Consider the following 24,596-nt stretch of genomic DNA (forward strand, 5'->3'; position numbering starts at 1 on the left):
GCGTCTAACGCCCGAAGAAGATTACCCTCTTCACAGGAATCCACTGTGAAGCCAGCAATGAAGATGGCTCCTTCTGAGGATGCAGTAATGATAGGATCCTAGATCTGTCATCGCTACAGGGTGACTGCACACAGGTAACTATGTGCCATAGGGCTTCATTTATTAAAGCTCTCCAAGACTGAATAAGATAGACTATTATGGGAGAACCCGGATGATCCAGCAAACCTTGGGGAGCTTTAATAAATTAGGCCCTGTGGTACATGGGTACCCGTGTGCAGCTGCCCGGCAGTGATGACAGTTCCAGGACCTGTCATCTTTGCATCATTGGAAGGTGACATGTTCACTGCCAGCTGCACAGTGGACTTCTATGAAGATGCCACTCCTTTTTGGCTACTGGATGGCAACAGATTATGTAACTGCTGTATGCATTATGGCATTGACAATATAGTAAAAATTGCAATGTATCATTTTAAAACTCAAAGAAAGGAGCCAAAAAACTGTTCCTGATGTATTTAGCTGCAAAATTAGGGATAATGTAGGTTATCAATTTGAAGACAGCTTTTTTTTTTTGACCACTGAAAATAAAAAGAAATAGTAAGTGGACTGCATGCATTGGGCAGTACAGTGTCTGACAGATGATAAACTAATCAGCAACCATAAGCAATGTCAAACTAGAGTGGGGAAAGTGTGCCTATAGTTTGTAAGATTTAACTTTCTCAGCCAGTGGGGACAAAGCTTAAGTTTTCTTTAGATGCACTCATGCTCTTACCTCCTACTGGCTGCCTTTATATTGTAAACCTTGGTACCACAGGGAACCCCCCTTCCCATCTCATGAACCTTGTATTTAGCTGTAGCTTACAGAACTTAGCTGAATGCACAGTCCTATCAATAAAGGATAAAAGCGACAGGCTAATAGTAAATCCATTGCTCTGATTAGAATATGGAGTGTCATTCCCTGCTGTGAGGGGTTTATTTAATGTCTATAGAGTAATCCTGCTTAACATAGCATGTCCTTAATGTTACTTTAATAATTACCCTAAACAAATAGGCAATTAAGGAATATTTGCTTTTATCTGGTTAAGAAGAGGAATAAGAAGTTAATGTCCAGCTCGGTTAACAACTAAAAAGCATTCATCCAAAAGGTAATGGAGAAAATTACCCCATGACAGTTTAAAGAAATACAATAAAAACTAAAAACTTTGAACTAAGGTAAATATTATGTTTGAGGTTTATTTCACATGGCTTAAAGTGGAACTATACTAGTGTGGGGTATGGGTGAGCTCCTGCCCTAATAGGCAACTGGGCACAGTATACTTTGTGATTATGGCACAGAGTTACCTGTGTGCAGGACCCATTCAGCTATGACAGATCACGTCATCACCACATCCTCAGAAACCACCATTTTACCCTATGCAAATAGCGAACTTGACTATCTATGATGGGCTAATGCACTGCAATTGTGGAGTAGAATCTAAGCATAAATCTAGTTCCGGCATGCATAGGCTATGGTCAACCCACCACTGGTGGACACCTCTCCTATTCAACTTTTCATTCCTTTGATGGTACCAGGAACAAATGGTGGTTGTAAAATGGAGAAATACAATCAATAAGGAGAAAATATTTGCAGTACTGCCAGGACTTGCTCAGACAAGGACAGCTCCTAGATCTAAGACAAATTCAAGAGAATATTTATTACAATAGAAGTCAGTTAGGATTAATACTGAACTCAAGGATCCTGCTACCATTTCACCTTTAGCTCTCTTTCCCCATGCTAAGTAAACCACTGCCTTGCTTTTTAAACATAAATTCTTATGTATAAAGACACTGATCTGTTTAATGCTGATGATGTCTTATTTACCAAAGGACATATGTTAGAACTGAAGAGCCAACATGCAAGTCTGTGTGGTGAGGCACCACAAGTCGCATCGACAATGTGTACCAGGAACTACCTTTCCAACACATGCATGCCAGGGACATGAATCATCTGACAGATCAGGTGCCAAACAGATAACAAAAGTGGGTCGGGGACAGCAGGAATGAGACAACTAAGCTTGCTGGCACTTGTTATCCATCAGCCGAAAGTGGATGGTCTTTTGAGTGTTGCTGCAGCTTTTATTGCCTAATATATGGACTGTAGAGTATGCTGAAATATTGATCAACATTTGGCACCTCAAAGGATGCTTTACAAGTACAAGTTCAGGTAAGTCCATCTAGTAGTAGTTAGTAACATTCAACTAGACTAACGTTGCAAAAACGTCCAGTTGAATGTGCCCAACTACTCCTCAATATACAATGACCTGGATAAAATGGGAACATTCACAAACATTAAGGTAAGATTGGAGTTTACCTTTATGTTATAAGCAATTTTTTTTCTGTACATACTTTTTGTGATCTGTATTCATTTTTATTAACAGGGGAAAATTATTTCTGCCCAACGAAATAAAAAAAAAAAAACATTTTGCAGCTTTTATGACCTTTGATGTATTTGTTTGTGCATGTATGTACAGCACAGGTAGCCCCATGTGCTTTGATATGCTTAAACACACCATGCTATCGGTGACGGAGATCTTAAGAGATAAATGATGCATTAGGCTTGAAGATTCAGTCTATGCAAAGCCATCACTGTGAAGCTGAGTATTCAGCAGAATGATGTAACTTGTGATTTCATTGTCCCCTGTCAGCTTTGTACAGAGGAAGAAGGTTCAAAGACATGAAGAGACAAGCGTCAGCGATGGTGGGAAGCACTGTGTAAATGAAAGGAGCCGAAGAGTAAAAACATTTGATGAAGCCATCCGTTAATTAATCTGTAATAAGCCTGCTCCTGATACAATCTCTGTGCTACACATCATTTTTTTTGAACAGACAAAACCCTGTTTCTTTTAGCTTTAAAAGCTGAACTCTGTACGATCTGGAAAATACACTGTTTAATTACATCGATGGAGTCTGTTAAAATGTATATATGGTCAAAACTTTTATTTTTTAAAGGGACGGGTTAAAACCCCTGTAAGGTTATTTTTTGTGCCTGTGTGCCATTTAGTGCAACAGGAAATTAAAGAAAATCCTCCAAATTGAGGGGCATTTCCCTTATACAGTTGTCCCTGGAACAAAAGTAACCATGGAATGTTCCTCTTCTAAATCCATTTCTAAAACACTGCTTCAAAAAAAAAAACAGCAAGAACAGGAGTTTCATAGTATACTTACCTTTCCCCTGGCTTCTTTCCATGGCACCTACACATCCTTCTTTCTAGACGGTTTTAAAGGGATGCTCCCAGCACTGTAATGCAGCATGCTCCCGCAAGATTTGGAGAACTCCACATTCCCTGCATCTCCCTATAAGGAGGATGACCTTACCCCCTGCATCATATAAGCCAAAGTAAAGGTACCCCATGGGTGCCTTTTTTGCATGATTACTCTTATAGCAAAGAGGAGATGGGGGGTATTTAAAAAACAAACACTTAAACAATGGATCTTTACTGCTAACTAGGCTACAAAATAGTAAATCAACAATGATAAATTAGCAGCATTCTGATGAGGTCACCAGTCTGCTCTTTTCTCCAGTATGTACACACACTTAACAGGACTGTAGAAACCAATGCAGCCCTAATTGCCTGAAAATTCTGACTGTCTTCCAGTGTCAGTGATGCTGTTTAAAGGATTACTGATAATAAGAGTAATGCTACACAAAATAGTTCTAGGTTTAGCTTTAACTAAAATCATTCAATGATCAGATATGCGTTGTAGGAAATTAGGAAGTGCCGATGGGAAGGTGGCACTGTGCTTTGTTCCCCATGAGTTAGAAGTCACCCCCATGTTTTGGAGCAGGTGGAAATATATTGTATTGTGTGAGGTTAGATTCGATGCCTATCATGAGAGCCAGGCTATGGGGTATATCCTAAACAGGGTTTTTTGACTGTCACAATGTGCCAAGACTGTATGAACCAGTATTCTGAAGGATAGCAGTATATCTTTTGACAGTACCCATCCCACCAGTTCTATGGGTCACAAATGCAGAACTGAAATCTTGCCACATGTAGGGGTTACCAATCTATAACATCTATGCCAGTGTTTCTCAGACACGGTTTCAAAGGCTGATAGGGGTTCTTTGAGCAATAAGCAATTTGAGCCTCTGAGGTCAGTTTAATTGACACCAATGATTTTTTTGGCTTTCTGTAAGGGTGACATTCTTCCCACTGACCAGCAATGTATGAGGAATTCTTACTACTGACCACCACACTAATGTACTGTAAGCTGTGGATACTGTACTTATAACAGGGGTTCCCTGAAGACCAAAATTTCTATTTATTTCAAAGGTTAAAAAAGTCAACAAACACTGCTCTGGAGGTTATTCCCCAAGTCTTGGCTATCCTGCTCAATACAGACTGCTTACATCTGTGACAGGTTCAATTTAACTATAACCATCAGAATTTATTATACCTGACCACATCATGGGTTGATTTAACCTATTATCCAGCAACTCCTATAAACCCCAACTGCCTATAAAATCCAGTGGCCCTGATAAAAAGAAAATATGCCTTTACCCTAGGTTTAATCTATGGTTTTATCTAAATACCAAAAAAAACAAAATCTGACAGTGATGCTTAGAAAATAACAGCCTGAATCCCATCTTGGGGAAATGGATTGTCATTAAATTGCTGGCAGTCCAGTAAGTGGTTCCTAATTCATGCCTTCAGGCTGCATCTCTCCCCATTCAAAGGGTATCATCTTTTGTCATTGTCAGGGACTGATGTCATTTGACAGAAATCAGTGTCTTTAAACTCGTGTCATTTTACACTTCTTTTTTGTTGCCAAGAGCTCTGATTGGAATCTCTGATTGTGGTAGTTAACCCTGGATAATAACATGTGCTCAGCACAATGATCTCATTTCAGGGTGAATTGCATGGTCGGGTGGTGAATGGACACCTGTTGGGTAAATAGGGATAGGTGGATTTGGAGGACACACAAAGTGACCAAATTAACAATGTTGTTAATGCTTATTTTTAAAGCAGAACTTTTATAAATTTATATATATGACATTTTTTTTTGATTCCAGAAAAGCCCCTTCTACAAACTCCCGAAATCGGGCATGCCCAGAAGGATCAGCCTGAAGCCTCCTGAGATATGTGACACAAGTATCCCAGGAGGCTGCAGGTTTCCCATTCAGTCCTTACTACTGTGGCAGATAAGACGAATGAGGAGGGATCCTCCCTCAAAAAAATGAAAACACAATTATTTTTTTTATTATATAAAAGGGTTAGCCATCCTTTTATATAATGTTACAAATGTGATCATAGGTCAACTGTAAACTGCTGGGCACCCAACTCTCTGGCTTCCGTGCCTAAAACAAGTAGACATTTTAAACTCCATGCAGACACCACAGAATGAAGAAAACCAAGAGCCATGGTGCTGCAAATCTGAAAAACCTCCATGGTGGGTGAAGAATAGACTAATTTTATGTGGTGTGTCATTTATCAAAACACAGCAGGTCTGCAATAAATGGGCAAATCATTACCTAAATGCATATCAATGGTAAGTCTTAAGCCGCACACGTCCAAAATTAGTCATTGGAAAGGAATTTTCACGATCCTTTCCAACGACTAGTACTGCACATTGCATTAACGAGTGCAGTACACTGTTCTGCTCCATGGAGAGGGGACAGGGAGAACGACGGGGCTTCACCCTGCTGTCTGCTCTCCCCCTTCCCTTGCAATAGGATCGTTAGTCGTCCATTCTACATGGATCAGCCAGGACAGTCATTCGTACGATGAACGATTGGCGCTGTACACATAGATCCAGATTCTCACCCGATATCGGCTTTGAGCCCATTATCGGGCGAGAACTGTTGGACGTGTGTACGTAGCTTTAGGGTGGCAGAATCTTCACCAAGAGTGAATGGTGGCAACTCCCTGGGCAGGTACAATCAATGTGTAATGGACAAACCCCACTAGCTCAAACTAGGGCCATAACCTTTCGTTTGCCCCATTCTAAGGTCACCTGTTTGCTCCATCACCAAATCACCCCCTTCTTGTAGAAGTCCCAGTTTGTATTACAGGTAAACCTCCAACCTTCATAAATATAGTAACCCAGTCACCACTAAACCCTAAAGCCATACCTTTCATTCCTTTCTTCCAAGTTGGTCACTGACTTGAAACAAGAAGGTGTAGAAAATTGGAACTACTTGTTCCAGGTTAGTGGTTCACTACGAATTGATTAAAGAAACCAGACCAAACCAGATTTACCAGCTCTCCTAATTGTCATCACAGGTCCTCTTTATTGTGATTACACAGTAAGCCATCAGGCATACACCAGAAGACATGGGTCATAGGCAGTATAAGAAATGAGGCTATAGGAAATTTTGTACACATTACCATCCTGTCCTATCTGATACCACCAAGTGAATGGCATAGCTCTTCCATAGGTGTCCCCATCAGCGGATATTCATCCCTACAGATTGGGTGAATTACAAGGATTCATTACAAACATTTTCACGCTACTATAGAGACAATCAGGACCTGGGATAAATTCTCAGTTTACCCCATTCTAACCAGCCCTGAATTAAAAGTATGGTGCATCACACAATGACACCCCACCCTTGAACATGTTTAATAGATGTACCTGATCCCCAGGTGTTCCAAGGTTCCGCTTCCCCTCGTCTGATGTAATCATGAGCACCCAGGTGACTATGGCCTCTTTATGTAGAATATTAGATCATCCCAGTATCTTATAGCCAGGTTCACTTTTCAATAACCTTGGGTTACAATACAGGGGCACCGGACAGTTGGGGCAAAATTAAAGATGATGAAAATATGGGACAAACTAGGGGCAGGGGCATTAGAAAGTTGAAACAAATAATTGGCAGTAATGGAAAGCCATCAGAATAAAAGGGGTTACTGGATTTCTTAGGGAACATCAACTGGAAACACTAAATTTATCATGTGTTGCCCCGCACACTTTTTTGTCCATCCACCTACTATACTACCACCTATATATTTATTATAATTTCACCCAAAGTTTACCCAAAATGGGAACATCAAATCAATTCAAATAACTTACAAATCAAGTTGATTCACTCAATTTTTTACCAAATGCAATGTGAAAAATGTATACCATCTTGGTTACCAGTAAGATATTTGTGTGAGTACGACCTTGTGTGTGGTTCTTCCGTCAGTCTAAGATCACACAACCCAGCAACTCCTTCTCAATGAGTTCTTTCAGCGCCCGGCCCCACCATACAAGTATTGGCAGGCAGTGGAGAACTCCAAGACTGAATCATTTGGGTCATCCAAAAAATTAGATCAAAGAGACCCTGGCAGTCTATTGAAATGCAATTTCTTCTGAGCCCCATTGTGCAACGCTGAGTCTTTAAAGAGCGGGGTCTTGGATGTTTTATTGTTGTGAAGCTACTGCTAATGAAAGGCACAATAGAGAGATAAGAGCTGCCAAGTGCAGAGAAAAGAATCACCACTTCCACTTTAATTGCAGCGAACAAAGCAAGCTGGAAAGAGGAGCATCCTAGTGACACAAGTAATTGGTGTAGAAAGGATATGGAGGGTATTCAGTCTCCAGATATTGTTCGGGGCTGACAGGGTGATGGGTAAACTTGGCCTGTGACGGTATATGCCGATGTACTGATCATTTACCGAATGCTAAACAGACACTTTTAACCCTTGCTACCCTGGTCCTCCTTTCTGAACCGTAGGCAGAGTTTGGATAGCAGGAAAACTGTAACTTGCTACAAGGTGACAAAGCTGGATACTTTTAATTACTTTTCTTCAGTGGCATCCAAATTAGGGAGGACAATCAGATACAGCAGACTATTAAGTCATTAGCCAATAAGAGCACCCAGGGGAAAGGATTAGTGGGATTATGTGAAAACATAGACTGGGATGCATCAGATTCCAATATGTAGTGGAGATATATAGAAGAAGAGCAAAAGTGCTGAATGGACCAATGTGCCTTAATGGTCTGAACATTGATTTGTATTGTGATGCATGAGCAAGCATTTCTATGGGGTCACAAGCAAGAAAACAAATAGTTTAAATTGGGGTTAATTCTCCACCTGACAATAAAATGGCATTCTCTTTCACCCTCCCTAACGATCCATAGTAGAGTCTAATGTTCAAAAACCTGCCTGATCGTTTTTGTTGAAAAAGTTGTAATACCCTGTAAATCCCGGCTTCCCCTGCGTGTGCCAAAAATGAATGGCCTAGCCAATTAAGATGGCTGAAGATCATCTCAAGGAAGAGAAGGAGTAAGAAGATTGCAGCACCCTGCAATGGAAAAGGGACATGGGGAGTGTCAAGGGTTTGGTTCCACTTGAGGAAAAATGCCTGCTAATGTGCCAGAAATGTAGTATGCCTTCAATGTATACCGATAGTATACTGCTATAATGTAGTATACACACAGCTTTTCATTAGGACCACCGTTCTTTTTTCAAATAGTCCTCCAGTGACTGTAACTGAACACAAATCCTCATAAAATATTTTGTCTCACTTTTTGTCACCGAGATTCCCTTGTCACGGACATTAGAGGTGAACATTACAGCCTATGCAAAACAAGTAAATACAATTCACGGGGGATTTTATTAAATTCTTTAGGAGTCTTTTAAATCTTGATTCCTGCTATGCACTTCATGATTCATGTGGGAAAAGCTCAGTGTACTCCCTGTCTAAATAATTGGGAGTCCAGTTTTAGGATAAACTGGGCAATTGTCCTGGACCTCCACCTTCTCCAGGGCTCCAATAGAAAGAATAGAATGGAATATTAGAGCTACTTTCTATCATATTTGCCCATGGCCCCATAGGCCTGAATCAAAATGTTTTTTTGGCCTACATGAAAGTAATTTTGTTTTTACCTTTGAGTACCCCTTGCTGCTGTTTAGTGACAACAGGCTGCTCTAAATGAAAAGAATGTAGCATCACACATATGCTTTCAGGATGTGCAGTGACATTATGAATGCCTATACATTGCTTCAAAGCAACAGGATCAGCTGAACTGGTGTAAAATCAAAGCAAGATTTTTTGCCATAGAAGCTCCAGTCTGGAGGGAATTAGCCTGTATTGTAGGATAAAAAAGAATCAATCACCCTTTGTAAATGTGCTATAGGTGGGCTCCAGTCATCTCCATTCTTCCCAGCTGCACTCCATTGTCTTGTCTTAGCCACCTGTAACTGGATACCATTACCCTTCTTTTATGCTCTTCTCCCATGGTGATCACATCATAGAATTGTTGTATGTAATTACAGATGGAGTCAAGCAAACAAATGAATACACATTTGACCTACACTTTAGGAAATGTGTTATCTGCTAAAAGGTTTGTAATTGTTTGCAGATGGAGGTGTTTTTCAAACACCCCACCAGACACCACAGCCAGGGCCTGTGCTACTTAAAGCACCTTTTAGTATCATCTGGTCGTGAACCAATTGCAGCGTATGATTGGACAGTGAACAAACAGCATCAAACTGGTGAGGTTCTGCTCTCTCCTGTTGTCAGGAAGTTTTGTTTGCTCCGTGTGTTAGATGGACAGCACTGTGCAATCGCTAAAATCGGACAGATTGGTGACAGATGAATGAGTGCTGTACACATGATACCATTCAGTTCTATGGAGAGGGGGGAGGATGAGTGCATAGCACAAGCCCATTCTGAAATGATTATTTATCAATCCACCACATTGGGTTGATGAAAGATATTGGGGGACTGTTGTACACGTCAGAATTTTTGCCTAAGATAAGCACAACCCTCGTGGGCAATTATTATCTGATGCTTGTATGTAGCTTAAGACTGAACCCATGCTTTGCCTGTTATTCTGTACTTTGCTAAAAACCCTTTTTCTCTTTCCATATGGCAGTAGTGGGCCAGTCACCAAACACCACTGCTGTTATCTGGGAGCAATGGAAGATCATTGCTCAATGAACCTCTAGCAATTCCTGGAGGATCCATGAAACCTAGTTGCACGTTAGTAAACCTGGGTGAAAAAATCAGAGGTATTGAGCAGACACAGCACTCCTTATATGCAAGTTTTTCAGTGTTTCCAGAATGAGCCTTTAAAAGTAAGGACACATGTGAAAAATTAAACTTTGCATGGTCAAAAGTATCTTCAAAAGAATCCTTTTTAACAAATGATCACAGAGTTAATGTTAGTCTACAGGTGTTTAAAATGACTTACCATGCCCACACATGTAGATATAGCAACGGATGAGTTCTGATAATCCCTGATAAATCCCTGATAGAAACATGGCTCTACACTGTGTTCAGCATCTGTTAGGTATCCATCTTTACCCAGAACCTGTACAGCAAAGTCTCCAGACAGCAGAGAGGAGGGCTGCAGCTCCAAATGTAGTTCCTGTCCAAATGCTGAAATTCTGTAATGCAAGGAAGATGCCTTTGAACTTCGCGTAGACCTCTTCTTCCTACTGCTGTGCAAGATATTGTGTGAGATGTAAGCTCCACTGGAATCCACTTCCACTGGGGTGACAAAGACATAATCTGGTGGGAGAGCAGAAATGAATGTCATCCTTAATGGTTAATTTGCCATTTATATTGTGCATGTAAATATACTTACATACATGCATACATGAACAGCAGACAGTCAACCCAATAATGACCAGAACATAGAAACAGGCTTTCTGTGCTTCATATAAGGAAATAAAATTATGGTACCATGCTATAACTTCAACTAAGTCCTTGGGCCCCAACCTAAAACTTAACCCTAACCTCAAATGAGCCCTACAACATAACCTAACACTTACAGTGGAATGATGTCCAAAAACCTCCAAGTTTTTTTTTTTTTTTTTTGGTCCTTATGGCATTTGGATGTCCTTTGTGAGTGTTTTTTAGCATTCCCAGTAGCAGGGATCCCCTCTGTTTACTTCTTACGTCAGTAAAGATTTAAAAGTGACAAGGGACGACAAATCAATGTGCGTCTGAAGTTTATAGGCTGTTTATATTGACTTCATTTACAACACTAGCACCCAAAAATCAACTAAAAAAAAGCTGCAGCTGACAGCTTTTAAAGCAGGACTAAAGCCGTTATACTCACCTATCCCTGTTTTGTCACAGGGCACTTCCATCTTCCTTCTTTTCTTCCTGCAGATGTTCTCTGACCATCTTGATTGACAAGGATAGTATGATGGCATTCATTCATCCTACTTTCCTGGCGACCAGGCGAGTAGGAGTAGTTACTGCAGAAGGGATATTACCTGTCCCTTTCTGAAATGACCACCTACCTGAATTACCAATGTTTAAAGTGGGACTTAGTGGCAATTAGTAGTAGGCGAGATGTCCTACTTTAAGCATGCAGCTGATCAGACACAAAATCTTTCCTGAACTTCTCTATTTGCCTCAATGCTACATTTAGATAACAGCACCAACCTAGCATTCTTTATCTCTGAGATTACTAAGTAAGCAATTTCCATAGGTGCCCGTCAGAACAGGAACCAATGCAGTCACCACATCTAGGAACTTGTTAGCTGTCATATTCATCTTTCTGTTTTTGAGTTTGAAAACACATTTGAATGTGTAAAACTTAATTTTATAGCAGGTAGTGGTTTTTCTCCTCTATTCCAAAAAAAAAAAAAAAACATGCCTTAACATGCATTATGTTAAAGTATTTCATTCACTTGCACCACAACAAAACAAAAATCAGACATGTGCTATTGTTTTCTGTTGCAGCTACTCTACACTGAGTGCATTGCAGTGAAAAAAGAGAGTCATTCCATTAGTGCATTAAGCATTAAAATGAATGGCATCACAATGCACTAAGGTGTTCATGGTGTGTTGTTGTGTGTTTCGGTATTATGCATTACCACTAAACATAGGGCCTTCGGGGTTTATTAATCCCTTAGGGTCCACTTAACCCAAGTTATGTCACAGGCTTATCTAATCTCTTTCTGAACCTCTTCCTAATTAAAAGATAAAGGGAACACACCCTGCAGGGCTCAGGTTTTCATAGTATCACTCCCTGCCTAAAACATTCATTATTCCTTTGGTAGATGGGCAGTTCAAGCATAGCAGGGTTACCTCTTAAAGTTTAAAGGACCAGAACCTCATTCACAATGTTGTTATCTTTCACCCACCAGAAATGCAATTGTCATATAGCTTTTAAACACCTCATTCACCTCAGAGATTGACAGCTTCCAGGACACAGACAACAATGCCACATAATGCCTTAACGTTTCTTTCAACTCCTTAGGGTTCCCTGCACTTTGCAACATAATAACTTTAAAGTGCTACTTCTGAATTATCTCAGAACAACATGGTACAGCTAACATTCTTTCATAAATTCTTCCTTTAATTTACAAAAATGTAAAGTGCTTGGAGATAATGTTTGTGAACTGAACTGTACGAAATGACTTGCACCTTTGCAGCTGTATGACTTCATTAATGGTCTTATGTCTCACATTTAAACAATTGAAGCTGTTTTTTATGATAATGTCTCTTTAAATGCTCTCCCTGCTTTCTGACAACTCAATCAAAACAATAGAGGTCAAGAAGGGATCCTGTCATTATGTTATGGTATAAAAAGGGGATTAGTCAAACTAAACTGCTAGTGATTACAATAAATTCCTTCAGACAAACATTTGTCACCACCAGGGGTTCAGCTGATTATCCAGACAGTACAATAAGAGTCAGCAAATAAATGATTTAAGGCCGGGTTTAAAGGTTCTGCTCTGTTCATGCTCTGCCTATCAAACATATTAGGCAGTTACACAGTAATCCTGGGAAACTCTTACAGGTTAAATAGTGCTAAGTTTGCATTTTTTTTTCACAGCAGTCAACCAGCAAACACAACATTCAATATCCACTCTATATTTTTGCAGTAGACCTTAAAAACTTTAATGTGAACAACCTCTTTATAGATCTGTCTTATATTTTAGTCTTTAAGCCAAACTGTCAGCGCTATTTAATGCAGCTTTGTTTCCCTTTATTGTGTATTTTTTATTGTAATATGTATTCTTTTTTACAGGTAAAATGACTACCTCAGTCTGTCTTGAAATTCGCTTTATGATATCTACACCAAAAGTAGGAGTGGCAGCAATAAAAACCCATTGGCATGCAGATGTATTGATAGAATGCAGACAGAAAGGAGGTGAGAGCAGAGTGAGTACAGTTTATTGCCTCTTTATGTGTTCTTTGTTGGCCAAAACGTAGGCCAAAGGAAAAAGACACCACTGCATATGTTGACATCACCATTCTTGCTCGCTCATGGGGCAGGTGGAGAGTCCTTAGACCTGTGAAGCAGTTTGACAACTAACATTTTCAGCAATGGCAAACTCCATATTTTCTCTGTATAGGTTTCCCTAAACTGTAATAAATGATTTTACATTGGTAGCGAAATAATATATCAGCAGTCCCAAAACAGTACTATTATAGGCAACTGTCTGTTTGATCTGTATCCATCTGTATCCTCTGTTTGAAGCTGCATCATGCTCCAACCCCCCATCCTCCCGCACAAAAAAAAAAAATCACCTTTTTGCAATTGTAGGATTTCTTCTTTACATAAATATTGTTTATTTGGACTGAACTTGCTAGTGAATTGAGAATATAAATTTCCTCAAACAGTGCCCTTTCTCGTTCTACGGCAAAGTCCCTTTCTCTTGAAGAAGTTTTTAGTTCTGATCCAGCATCTCTGCCCCTAACCTCCCTACATAAGCTTTTTTTAAAGCAGAACTAAGCTTTAAAGTTATTAAAAATTGCAAGCAGGAATATTTTATTTTGCAGAAGGGAGAAGCAAAAAAATTAACCTGTTCACAATTATGTACAAGTACATTCCCTTCCCCTCACTTCTTTGTTGGTGCAGGAATCTTCAACTGTTCTTCTCTCAGATTCAGGATCTTCAGCCATCTTGATTGGCAAGGCGAGAATGATTTAACTCCTGTGGGAGTTCAATTATTCCCGACATCTGGGTATGCTGGGATCATACACTCAGCTGAATATACATAAGGGACATTGCACACCTTGCAGAAAAGATTGTGAGCATTCAAGTATGTTGGTTTTATTTCAGAAGAGATGTCCTCTGTCTTTTTTGCAATAAACAATTCAACTCTTGCAAATTTTATATAAGACCTACCCTGAAAATAAGACCTTGTGTGTTTTTGGAAGCCCAAAAAAATATAAGACAGTGTCTTATTTTCGGGGAAACACGGTATTATAGGCAACTGTCTGTTTGATCTGTATCCATCTGTATCCTCTGTTTGAAGCTGCATCATGCTCTAACCCCCCATCCTCCCGCACAAAAAAAAAATCACCTTTTTGCAATTGTAGGATTTCTTCTTTACATAAATATTGTTTATTTGGTCTGAACTTGCTAGTGAATTGAGAATATCAATTTCCTCAAAGAGTGCCCTTTCTCATTCTACGGCAAAGTCCCTTTCTCTTGGAGAAGTTTTTAGTTCTGATGCAGCATCTCTGCCCCTCACCTCCCTACATAAGCTTTTTTAAAGCAGAACTAAGCTTTAAAGTTATTAAAAATTGCAAGCAGGAATATTTTATTTTGCAGAAGGGAAAGGCAATGTCCCTTCTGCAAAACATTAACCTATCTGCCTGTTCACATTTATGTACAAGTACATTCCCTTCTCCTCACTTCTTTGTTGGTGCAGGAATCTTCAACTGTTCTTCTCTCAGATTCAGGATCTTCAGCCAGGTTGATTGGCAAGGCGAGAATGATTTAATTCCTGTGGGAGGTCAATTATTCCTGACATCTGGGTATGCTGGGATCATACACTCAGCTGAATATACATAAGGGACATTGCACACCTTTCAGAAAAGATTGTGAGCATTCAAGTATGTTGGTTTTATTTCAGAAGAGATGTCCTCTGTCTTTTTTGCAATAAACAATTCAACTCTTGCAAATTTGTATATTTTTATTATAACTGCTTTAAATCTAATCAGGCTAGTGTCATCACTTTGACAGTGGTGGCACCTAGCAGAAGAGTCTGGGCTTTTGAACCTAAACACAAGGGAGTTAGGTAACCATAAACATGTTAAATGCACCTATATTTGTATGGGAAGATTGTTGTCAAAATAAGTATTCTGGTGGCAGGGCATCTTTCAGATTCCAAAGGACTTGGAATGACACAATGGAATGCTGATGGAAGAGCCTGGAATCACAGTTTCCATGACTTTCTCCGGTACTATGACAAGCAATCTGCGAGCAATAAGTGCAGCAGATGTGACAGCACATGCGGCTTTGGAAGCACATGTGGCCATTGGATATAGTATCGTAGGACATGGATATGCGACTAGTGATGATTTTTTTGCACTATATCAAGGCTTGGGTGATTTAATGAAGAGCAGAGCTCCTCAGGCCGGCTCTGCAGGAAAAAAAACATCTGCAGAAGAGAATTCCTTAGCAACATGGCTGTGTGATGTGCATAGCATACAGGCAACCTGTCATTAATTCATTATTTGAGAAGGCGAACAGGCTTTTAAAGCCCGGCGGTAAGGCTCAGTCATTAAACCTGACACTAAATTATTCCCAAAAATGTAGGGAAGGCAAGGCAAAGCAGGAAAGAGTTAAAGGTGTGAACGTGTTCTCTGCTGCTGGTGGAATTACCTAAAGCTAAAGGTTTGTGTTTCCTTTTGTTCTGATCAGTTATTTTCACTGTATATTTAAAGATAAACTCAAGGAATTTAAAGAAACTTACCTTGCAGCATTGCTGTCTTTACATATATGCTACCCTTATGATTGTATAATGCAATGGAGGATGTAAAGTAATCTTACTTATCTTACCCCTTTTTCCCCAGTTGACCAACAAGGCTCTTGTTCCCTCCGACCTTAGGGTTGTGAAGTCTGAAGCTTTTATTAATACGTGTTTGACGTGAACTACAAAGTTCTGCATTATTCATTGGATAACACGGTACAATGTTTATAGTTGGATAGAAAGTTTTGTGCCACTTCCCCCAGGAGAGGAAGTGAAGTATACAATTGCCCCTCCTTCCCATTATTACTAATTTAAAGCCATAGTCAGGTAACAATCCAGTGCCATGATTTCTTTTTCACATTTGGTAGGGTCCTAACTTCCTGGTGTCCACATCACTATGTGGCATGTATGCATTCAATGGCTGTCCATGACTTGCCCATTAACTGAATTGTCTAGAAAAACACAGTAATCATGACCATTAGGTGGAAACAAAGGTGGATCACTGGTCCCTTGGAGAGGAAGTGGTGCTGTCGAGGGATCTAAACAGTGGGATTTACCAATATATTATGCATAAAGTCATAAAGCCAAAGCCCAAACCTTAACCAAACTGGAATCTTCTGGAGGGAAGCTGTTCCCACACATAATGCTTTCAATATCCATGACCCAAACAAGTTTGCAAAGTAAATTATTCTAAAAGTCCTCCAAAAGCTGGTTGGAAAATTGATACCTAATGTCTGTGAGTGATACGATCTGATGGTACATTAGAGTAATCACCTAATACAAACAGGGTAGACAAGGTTATTTCAGCTTAGACTGTAAATGTTTAAACAAAGCGTTCAATAAAAACTTGAGTACAATTGTTTGTGTGTCAGTAGTTTAGACAGATTGTGTTTGTCTATTATTGTGGCTTAGTTAAAGATCAAACCACATTTTGGACATTACCCATAAAGATATTTAGGTTAATCCAAAAAAGAGTCACAAACTTAGACATTTGTCACACAGGTAAATGCCACATTCTAATAGATAAGCTAAAAGCACAAATTGGTGTAAAAACACAGAATGATTGTCTGTAACAGGAAGTAAAGGCTACTGAGATCACTAGATTTAATAAACTTGTACTGGAACAGCAGCTAAAATGCCATTCAGAAACTCCCCTCCTAAAATTTTGTATGTCTGATCACCTCTACATTTAATTATTCTGACAAACAATTCAATTTTTTTTTGGTCTACCGAGTGAAGCTATTTCACATCATAGGAGCACAGTTTCTTCATGGCTTTGACCTGTTTAATTACAGAAAATAAAGCAAAGAGACTGTCTAGTACATGTGGGGCTATTTTTTTCTTTCGATTTGATCACCAAAATAATCGGATTGAACGGGAATCTTGAATTCAGCAACAAGCTGATGGTAAGCCCCATGATCGGATGTGAATTGATCGCCCATATGTCCTGGCAAATATTGATCAACATCAAGTACACAAGTGGGCTTGCGTGTTGGAATGATTGAGTAAATTCCACTGGGCGCTCCTATGGTCATGTCATATGCAATGTTTTGGGACTAATGACTGAGCAATTGCTAATTATTAAACGAACCAGACCAGCTGGTTGTGTGCAAAATTGGCAACAAATCCGGATGTTTGCAATAGGCCTTACAATGGTGGCTGACATTAAAAGATGCTTTAAATAGTGTTATTATAATTTCCTTTAATTATTGGAGATAAATGGAAAGCCCAATTGGTGTTTATGTTAAAATTCTACCAATAGCTTCAGGATATAGCAAAATGGTAAGGTGTGGGTGAGCGCCCTAACTTTTATTTCTAGCTAAGGCAACGATAACCAGAGTAGGAAAGCCTGATCCCCCACCAGTATATCACAGAGTACAGGCTTTGCTATTTGTGGGATTAGCAGTCTTCTCTGCAGCATGCTTCCTTCAGAGTATGACTGGGTACACACGTGCAATATATATCGTTGGAAAGGATCTTTCACGATCCTTTCCAACTACTAATGACTGCCTGATGCATGAACGAGTGCAGTACATACAGCACTGTTCTGTTCTTTGGGGAGGGGGTGGGGAAAACGGCGAAGCGGCACCCCGATGTGGGCTCTCCCCTTCACTTTCATTAGGATCGTTAGTCATCCATCGTCCGTGGATCCGCCAGGATGGTCGTTCAGACAATGGACAACGAGCGCTGTACACACGCCAGATTCTCGTCCGATATCGGTCCTGAGCTGATTATCAGACGAGAACAATTGCACGTGTGTACACAGCCTTAGATTTAGAATTTACCAATCAGCCAAGCTCATGCTCCTTGGTGATTTGACAGCTCCTGTTTTGACTGAGCGGGAAGGGAGTCAGACGATTGCAGAGAGACCTCTGCTTATTCACATACAGTAGTCCTTCATATTTGCAGAAGTCTAGCAAGGGTCAGACATTTTTTTTCTGGTTATATCCACTCCAGCAAAAATTAAATGGTATATTGCCTCACTTTATCATTTTTTAGCAACCTAAAACTATTTTTTACATATTATTAGTGTTTTTTTAACATAGTAGAGTGAAATTAGGTATTCAAGCAAGTTTTACTCATCCTCACTTAAATCAGTGTTTCTCAACCAGAATTCTTTGGAACCCTAGGGTTCCTCCAGAGGTTGCTAGGGGTTCCTTGAACAACGAGCAACTTGTGCCTTTACGGACACCAGTGATCTTTTTGGCTATTTGTAACCATAACATTGTTCCTAATGACCAGTAACAGAACCACAATTCTTCCTAATGACCACAATGCTAATATTCTGTGAGCTGTAGATATATTAATTATAGCAGGGGTTCCCCAAAGACCTGAAAATTATTTCTGGAGTTCCACCATTGTAAAAAAGTCGAGAAAGGCTGACAAAGATTTAGGCCATACTAATGAATCGGATGATTTGTAAATGGTATGTTTATTAATATAATAAAGTATGGGTTATAAATCACTGTACAATTCTATTTGACTGCTATTCAGTGCAAGGCTCAGGGGTAGGAAAATGCCATCTTTTTAGCGGAGAGGGGCTGAGAAAGGACAGGGCCTAAAACCTATGCAACTGAAAAAGTTCCCAGCTCATAAGAGGGCTATGGGGTGCACCATGCTCTTGCTAAATGAATTGTCCCAGTGTGCCTCAGACTTTGCTACCTCCAGTGCTAAAATCCAACCCCATTCTCCCCTTACTTGGTGTCTAATTCTAACCCATTTCATCCTGGTGCAAACCTAAATCCTTGCCTGGTGCCTAACCCTAATTCACCCTTTTCAGTGCAGTGCTCAACCCCCTGCACCATTCTATCTTTTTTATGCATTTTGTATTCTGTAATATTAATAGTTTAGCATCAGTAGGTTCTCACCCTGTACAACACACAGAGTATGTTTGTGCTATATCAATCAATTTATTATGACAACTACATAGGTTCTGATAATAGTAAACTATACTTGTTTGCTCTACCATAATTACTTTAAACTGCAAAACCCTCAATAAAAGGTTGCTATGACTAGCAAGAAAAAATGTAAAATTTAATTAGAATTTGACTACAGAATACTTACAAATACAAAAAAAACTTCACCATAGGATTAGAGATTACACCAGGTGCCACAATGCAAATTCATGACTCACAAAGATTTATATTGCCTAGCAGCCAATAAGTTTCCCGCTGTCATTCCTAAATCTATAGTTTGGAAATGAAACAGTGATTCTCAGTAATTGCTGCAGGCAACATTTATTTGATAACACACACCTAAAATTTTGAATGGAAATCACTAAAAATTTAGTCTGTTCTTCCCCTAAATAATGTACAGCGCTGCGTAATATGTTGGCGCAATATAAATCCTGTTTATTAATATTATTAGTTGATGACAGCATAAAAATTACATCATAACCCAACTTGTTCTGTTTTACCACAATTCGCATGACTTTGACTATCACTTAGAATTACATTAGTGTATAGCAAACATTCCTTATATATAAAAGGTTATTAACATTGTGCAGTAACCGCCAGTAACCAATCATCTGTTATCCGACTAAGGGATGCTCACAATTGATTGGTCACTACAGACAACTTCGCTTTTGCATGTGATGCCGCCTAACAGAATAACCTACAACACATAGCATAGGCAAATGAATGAAAATTGAATGCACAAACCTTGATTTATTCCTTCCATCCCACTGCTGCCAGTTAACGTGGCTGCGAATGACACACAACATAAGCAGTAGAGTTGAAGCGTCTGAAAGATAATAAGAGATGAGGTCAGTGATGGATCAGTACATGACAAGTGGCAGTACCCTAACCCCACACAAAGAGAACCTGCCTTATCTAAACTCCCAATCCATAAAATTGTCAGGAATGGCATAGAGGTGCATTTGAGTATAGTGACAGGTAAGGTCCACATGATCAGAACAAAATAATCCATCTTCTGCAAAGCATATAACCCTGATTCTGGTCCAAGAGGTATGCAGAGCAATAGGCAGGGTATCCTCTTCATGATGGGCTAGATGACATCTCTGCATTCAGTTCATGGAAGGTTGGCTGAGCTTACTGATGTTGGCAGGTATAAGGACTTAGTGCAGTGGGCTGACACTGATCATCCCAGCTCCATGCAGCAGCATTCTCAAGGAATACAATAAATGTTAAAGTCAGCATTGGATTTCACTGACTGTCCCCTCCCAAAGTTTACGCCCCCCTGCTATCACTCTGTACTCTCTGTGTTTAGCTTAGAGAACCAAAAATAATTAATGCTACCAAGGACATTGCTAGAGAGCAATGGATGTGGGAAAAATATTGCATTATACAATAATATTATTAATATGATTAAAGTATATCTCAGAGCAAAACATTTTTTTTGGAGATTTTTAGATTAATGAATGGGTAATATTGGCAGGTTTTTAATGCTTTAATTTGTTGTGTATCCCTTTCATGTCCTATCCTAGAAATATACCTGAGAATTATAACAAAAAATCCTATCCTAGAGATATACCGGAAAATTATAAAAAATATTTCTGGTCTTGTTTACACCAACTGCATTGGACAGCTTTACCCACGCAGTGCAAATGCAAGGGCACCACAAAAATAATTGTTTTATAGAGCCCTGTTGACACCAAAATATTGTGCTGGTGTGCACTGAAAAAAATGAAGACATGTTGCACAAAAAAGCATTACAATGAGCTTCAACACACCTCATTCTCTTTTATATCTCATCTTATTTATATAAAAAAAGGCAACGCAGTGCACAGTAAATCACGCTGCAGATAAAGCTGTGTGTCAATGGAAATAATTGTCTATGGGGTCTACTTATGAAGCAGTGAATCTGACATTCACTGAAACATTCCCTGTGGAGAATCATTCACTGTCATTGAAACACATGAAGATTCTCCACAGGGAATATTTAAGTGAATGTCAGATTCGCTGATTTATAAATATAATCTTTTTTTATTGACATATGCATTGTGATGTGAAGGAGCCCAAAAAGTGAGGCAAATGACTAGGTGTGCACCATGCAATTTTTTTTGGTGATATGTTTTATTTGATATTACGACAGACATTCAAATTTAAAATAGCATTCAAATCTCGGCCAGGACACTATCTGCATTCAGTTTGCAGGTTCTCCTTATGTTTGTTTAAGTTTCCTACCACATTCCAAAAACATTCAGTTAGGTTACATGGCTTTCCCCCAAACAATTGACCATAGACTGTATTAAAGACACATGACTATTGTGGGATATTAGATTGTGAGCTCCTTTAGGGACTGCTAGTGACATGACTATGAACTTTGTACAGTGCTGCCCCAGCGGAGCTATATAAATACCGTGTAATAATAATAATAAACCTTACATTTGTTCCATAACTGATTTGTATTGAAAAAGCCTCATTAAAAAAAAAATCTGCCAAAACCAACTTGCCCTGTTAGTTATCTATTGCCACTCTACCCAAATATCAATAAAAATATTGGCTGATTAGCCATTTCCCTCTATGTGATCATCTAATAAAGTGTTTATCACTTGCTAGGTTGAACAATTTGTACTTCTCAGGTCAGTTTGACTAAAGCTACGTACACACGTCAGATTTTTATCGCCCGATAATCGCCATCGGCCAATTATCGGGCGAAAATCTGCCGTGTGTACAGTCGGTGTCGTCCATCGTCCGGACGACCGACCTGCCGGATCCACGGACGATGGACGACAGCCGATCCTAATGAAAGGGAAGGGGAGAGCGCGCAGCAGGGTGCCGCTCCGTCCCTCTCCCCCTCCCCTCTCCATAGAGCATGAACGGTGCTGTATGTACAGCACCGTTCATGCATCGTGCACTCCCTTGTCGTTGGAAAGGATCGTGAAAGATCCTTTCCAACGACAAAAATTGCAAGTGTGTACGCAGCTTTACATCAATGATGTTTTTGGCTATCTATAAGGATGACATTCTTCCCACTTGCCAGTAATGTAAGGGATATTCTTTACACTGACCTCCACAATAATATACTGTAATTTGTGGATTTTGTATTTATAGCAGGGCTTCCCTGAAGAGCTGAAAGTTATTTAAAGGGTTCCTACATGTTAAAAAGGTTCCCTAATAGATAAAAATGATTGCATAGTGTATGGTTGGCATAAAACAGCAGCGACTGATTCAGGTGTACCTATAGAGATATTTACTCTTACCTCTTGTTCTGGTGATAACATAATTTGTTTGTAAAAGTGACAACAGTTACACAGACAAATAGAGAAGGGTAATGTCAAATGTTTGGCATTTGTAAGATGCCAAGAATAGAGCCAGGTGCCAAAACAATGTAACTGCTGTCTACATGTTTTGGAATTATATCATCAACGGATGCCCAATGGTGTATTTGGAAGATATTGACTCTGGAAGAAGACCAAAAGGAAATATCAGTGGCTATGGAAGGAGGACGTGCTTGGACATGACATCAATGGAGGCGGTCACACTAGCGGGTAAGCATGCCATAATGTCCAAGTATGCTGTGAATGATTAAGACAAGAGCTCCTCTCCTGCCCTTGCAAGTCCTGCATTATTAGCTATACTGCACTACTTGATATTACCAGTAGGTAGCAGCAGTGAAAACATACTGCAGATCTCTGGTCCTTGAAAACCCGGGGGTCTCTGGCTGTCAGTATTTTACTGGAGGAAATCCCAACAACATTGAAAATTATTATTTTACCAGGATTCCTATAACCAGTAAGGAATGTTCTTCATACACCTCAGAGTTCTAACCTACCGACTCACACAGTTGACACCTGAGGTCACGGCATAGTTGAGCTTTTGTCAGCTGTTTCTCCGCACTGATTTCTTATAAAAGCATCTTATAGTTTCAATGCTTGTTAAGATATAAGAAGAAATGTCATATTTTTGTTAGCTGCAGCTGTCAGGTGCAGATAATTGTAATATAAATTTTTTTCATGCACAAAAGTTGAAAGCAAATTTCACTTTTGGTAAAAGATCACAAAGCAAGGGAAAACATTGAAAATGTATAATTTTTACCTGGACTTTTTTTTTTTATCGCTTCACACAAAGCATAAGCCAAACAGTAACAGGATTTGATTTCTGTTCTTAAAAAGATGATTGGTAAATTGGTAAAGATGATTGAAGGCAGAGATCACAAGAACTAATTTTTAAATAGTTGTTCTGTCTTTTAATTATTTATTTCATAGTGACCGTTGGTGTAATGTCAATGAATAGGGAGCTGCCATGTCTTTAAAAAAAAAAGAGGAAAAACTTGACTTACTTCCATCCAGGACTTCACCCCACCTAGACAGACTTCAGCTAAGTTTTAGAATACGATATGAGACTACAAATATGATATCATACGAAACATCAGGCAATGTTGTTGACTATATTATATAGAGCTCTTACCTACAGCCAGTACATGGAACTGCCAGAATTCCGGATCACACTTTAAAGTCATTCTCTTTATCTATCTATTCATGCTGAATTCTGGGTCCTGGAAAGTGGACACACCTCGCAGAACTTGGGTTCCTGGAAATGGATATAAAATATGGATAAGCATATTTTGGGTCCTGGAAAGTGGACCCACCTCGCAGAATTTGGGTTCCTAGAAATGGCCATAAAATATGGATAAGCAACCAATAGAAAAATCCCTCTGTTCTCTAATTTCAAAAACAGAAATATGAACAGCGAGGGAGCAAAACCAACACTGCCTTGCTATATCACCTCCATCCTTTTCTAACCCTCTCACCTGGACTACCTGCATGATTTCCAAAACACTCCTAATTTAATATTTCATTTGCTAGAGATCCAACCCATACCTCTACAGGGTGCCTAGGTATCCAGAATTCAGAATCCAGAAGACAGTCCTGAAATTTTCATATGCATAAAAATAAGTATGTATGTATTTTGCAGTTTTGTTTACTGTTTCTAAAATGCTGTGAACATTTACATGTACATGTTTAGAAAATTATTGAATGAGAGTCAGTAAACAAAAGTAAGGCTATTCTAACCTGAGAACAATTTAAGAGTAAAACTGACCAACCCAAACAAATCATTCATTGGGTTGATTGAATAACATAAAAATAGAATTGCCTAAAGTAGTGTATGCATTACTGCACACAGTGATTGCATTGGATACCATGTACCTTACAGTGCCTTTGCTTTCCTATGCAGCCCCTCAAGGTCATTGATTGAGATTTCTGGTTATCAACAAGACCTCTCTGATTTTTCTTGTGAAGTGAATTGATCTGGTATTATCTATATTTGACAACTGTGTACATCAGAGTTTTTCAAACTGGGTTCTGTGAAACCCCAGGGTTCCTCCAGAGGTTGCTCGGGATTTCTTGAGCAATGGGTAATTTTGGCCTCCAAGATCAGATTAGGTGGGACTCATGATCTTTTTGGCTATTCGTAAGGATGGTTATCCTGCCACTGGCCAGTGATGTAGGAGGCATTCTTGACCACCATGCTAATATACTATGAGCTGGATATGG

General features: G+C 39.4%; 1 protein-coding gene across 2 annotated transcripts in view; it reads right to left on the reverse strand.

Moving 5' to 3' along the window:
* The window catches only part of ADAMTS18 (ADAM metallopeptidase with thrombospondin type 1 motif 18), a 57,918-nt gene extending 37,732 nt beyond the window's left edge, over window positions 1–20,186 (reverse strand). The window contains exons 1-3 of one of the 2 annotated variants that reach the window (XM_072422750.1): window positions 19,964–20,186; window positions 19,798–19,879; window positions 10,162–10,481 (exon numbers count right to left, since the gene is read on the reverse strand). In XM_072422750.1, coding sequence (XP_072278851.1) covers window positions 10,162–10,481; window positions 19,798–19,879; window positions 19,964–20,137 — 576 coding nt within the window. In that variant the 5' untranslated portion in view covers window positions 20,138–20,186. Of the gene's footprint in view, window positions 1–10,161; window positions 10,482–19,797; window positions 19,880–19,963 lie in introns of those variants that run through there. The other variant, XM_072422749.1, reaches the window with a different exon arrangement.
* Window positions 20,187–24,596: the final 4,410 nt, after the last annotated feature.

Source organism: Pyxicephalus adspersus, chromosome 9 (assembly GCF_032062135.1).
Source record: "Pyxicephalus adspersus chromosome 9, UCB_Pads_2.0, whole genome shotgun sequence".
Classification (NCBI taxonomy): domain Eukaryota; kingdom Metazoa; phylum Chordata; class Amphibia; order Anura; family Pyxicephalidae; genus Pyxicephalus; species Pyxicephalus adspersus.